The sequence below is a fragment of the Pinus tabuliformis genome, chromosome 3_1 (assembly GCF_031772625.1).
Source record: "Pinus tabuliformis cultivar Carrire ecotype Pingquan chromosome 3_1, CPIR1, whole genome shotgun sequence".
Taxonomy (NCBI): Eukaryota; Viridiplantae; Streptophyta; class Pinopsida; order Pinales; family Pinaceae; genus Pinus; species Pinus tabuliformis.
The window spans coordinates 864,929,528-864,930,760 of NC_142301.1; the positions used below are offsets into that span (position 1 = coordinate 864,929,528).

Here is a 1,233-nt window from a genome sequence, read left to right on the forward strand (position 1 = left end):
AAGGAGAACATTCTGTTGTGTTGGCGATGACTTAACATTTCTTTATGGAAGAATTTGGAGTTTTTTCCCCCTCCTTTAGCCATTGGACCCGAGATTTCTGCTTCCACAGAATTTCCTCCTGCTTTCACCTGTCTTCTATTTGAGTGATTACCCTGCCTTCCTCCTCAGCGAGCTCTTCATTTCGACCTTCCAAGATGATTTGTTGTTGTATTCTTTCCAATCTGGACTAGAGTTTGCCTTGCTCCTCCTGAATATTGTTGAATTCTTCCATGTTCCACTTCTTGATTTTGCTCTTCATTTCTTTGAGTCTGAGCTGAAAAGAGTGCATTTTTTTGCGACCTTCCTTTCCACTCTTGCTATCCTGCCACCAACTCCTTACTTTGTCGAGGAAATCAGGAGCTCTGAGCCAGAAGGACTCGAACCAGAAGGGCCTCTTTTTAATAGGATTGTTCAAGGCTATTTCGAGCTTTATTGGCCAGTGGTCGGACCCTATTATGGGTAGGATAGAGGCTTCGTAGAAGATGTCTAGCCCAATTATGTGCTCTGAGATTAAAAATCTGTCCAATCTTGATGCAATTTGTTTTGTCCCGCCTCTTCTGTTATTCCAGGTGAATTTCCCGTTTATAGTTGGGATATCAACCACCCTTAATTCTGCTTGAACGTCTCTGAATCTTTCCATCTCCGGGTCTTCTCTGCTTATTCCACCTTTTTTCTCTTCTCTAGAAGTGATTAAGTTAAAGTCACCTGCCAGGATCCATCTATGCTCCTGGTGCATATTTCTGAGCTTTGCCAACTGATTGAGAAAAAGGCCTCTATCAGCACGGGTATGGGGCCCGTAGACAGCCGAGATCACCACCCATTCACTTTGCCCTATGAGCTTGAATCTCCCTATCAGGGTTCTTGGCATTCCTATCCACCAGTCGATTAGGACTTCTGTTGGATTCCAAATAATTGTTATCCCTCCTGCACTCCCTTTGGCATCTATAATTACATGTTCATATCTCGGTTTTATTTTATTGAGTATTTCCCCCATCTTCTGGCCTGAGATTTTAGTTTCTTGGATAAGAATATTGGGCTTTGTCCTTCTTCATTCTTGCCGCCAGATGTCTCTGTTTTCCTTTGCTATTTAAGCCTCTAATATTCCAAGATGTCAAAATCATTGGTTAACTTGGGATAGGTTTTGGAATACAACTGATAGCGGGACCACTCTTCCTGTATTGACTGACATTTCGC

General features: G+C 42.7%; 1 protein-coding gene across 1 annotated transcript; it reads right to left on the bottom strand.

Moving 5' to 3' along the window:
* Positions 1-226: 226 nt before the first annotated feature.
* LOC149190316 (uncharacterized) lies at positions 227-1,033 on the bottom strand. Its single transcript, XM_089410480.1, has one exon. The coding sequence runs from the start codon at positions 1,031-1,033 to the stop codon at positions 227-229; it is 807 nt and encodes a 268-aa protein (XP_089266606.1).
* Between the last annotated feature and the right edge of the window lie 200 nt (positions 1,034-1,233).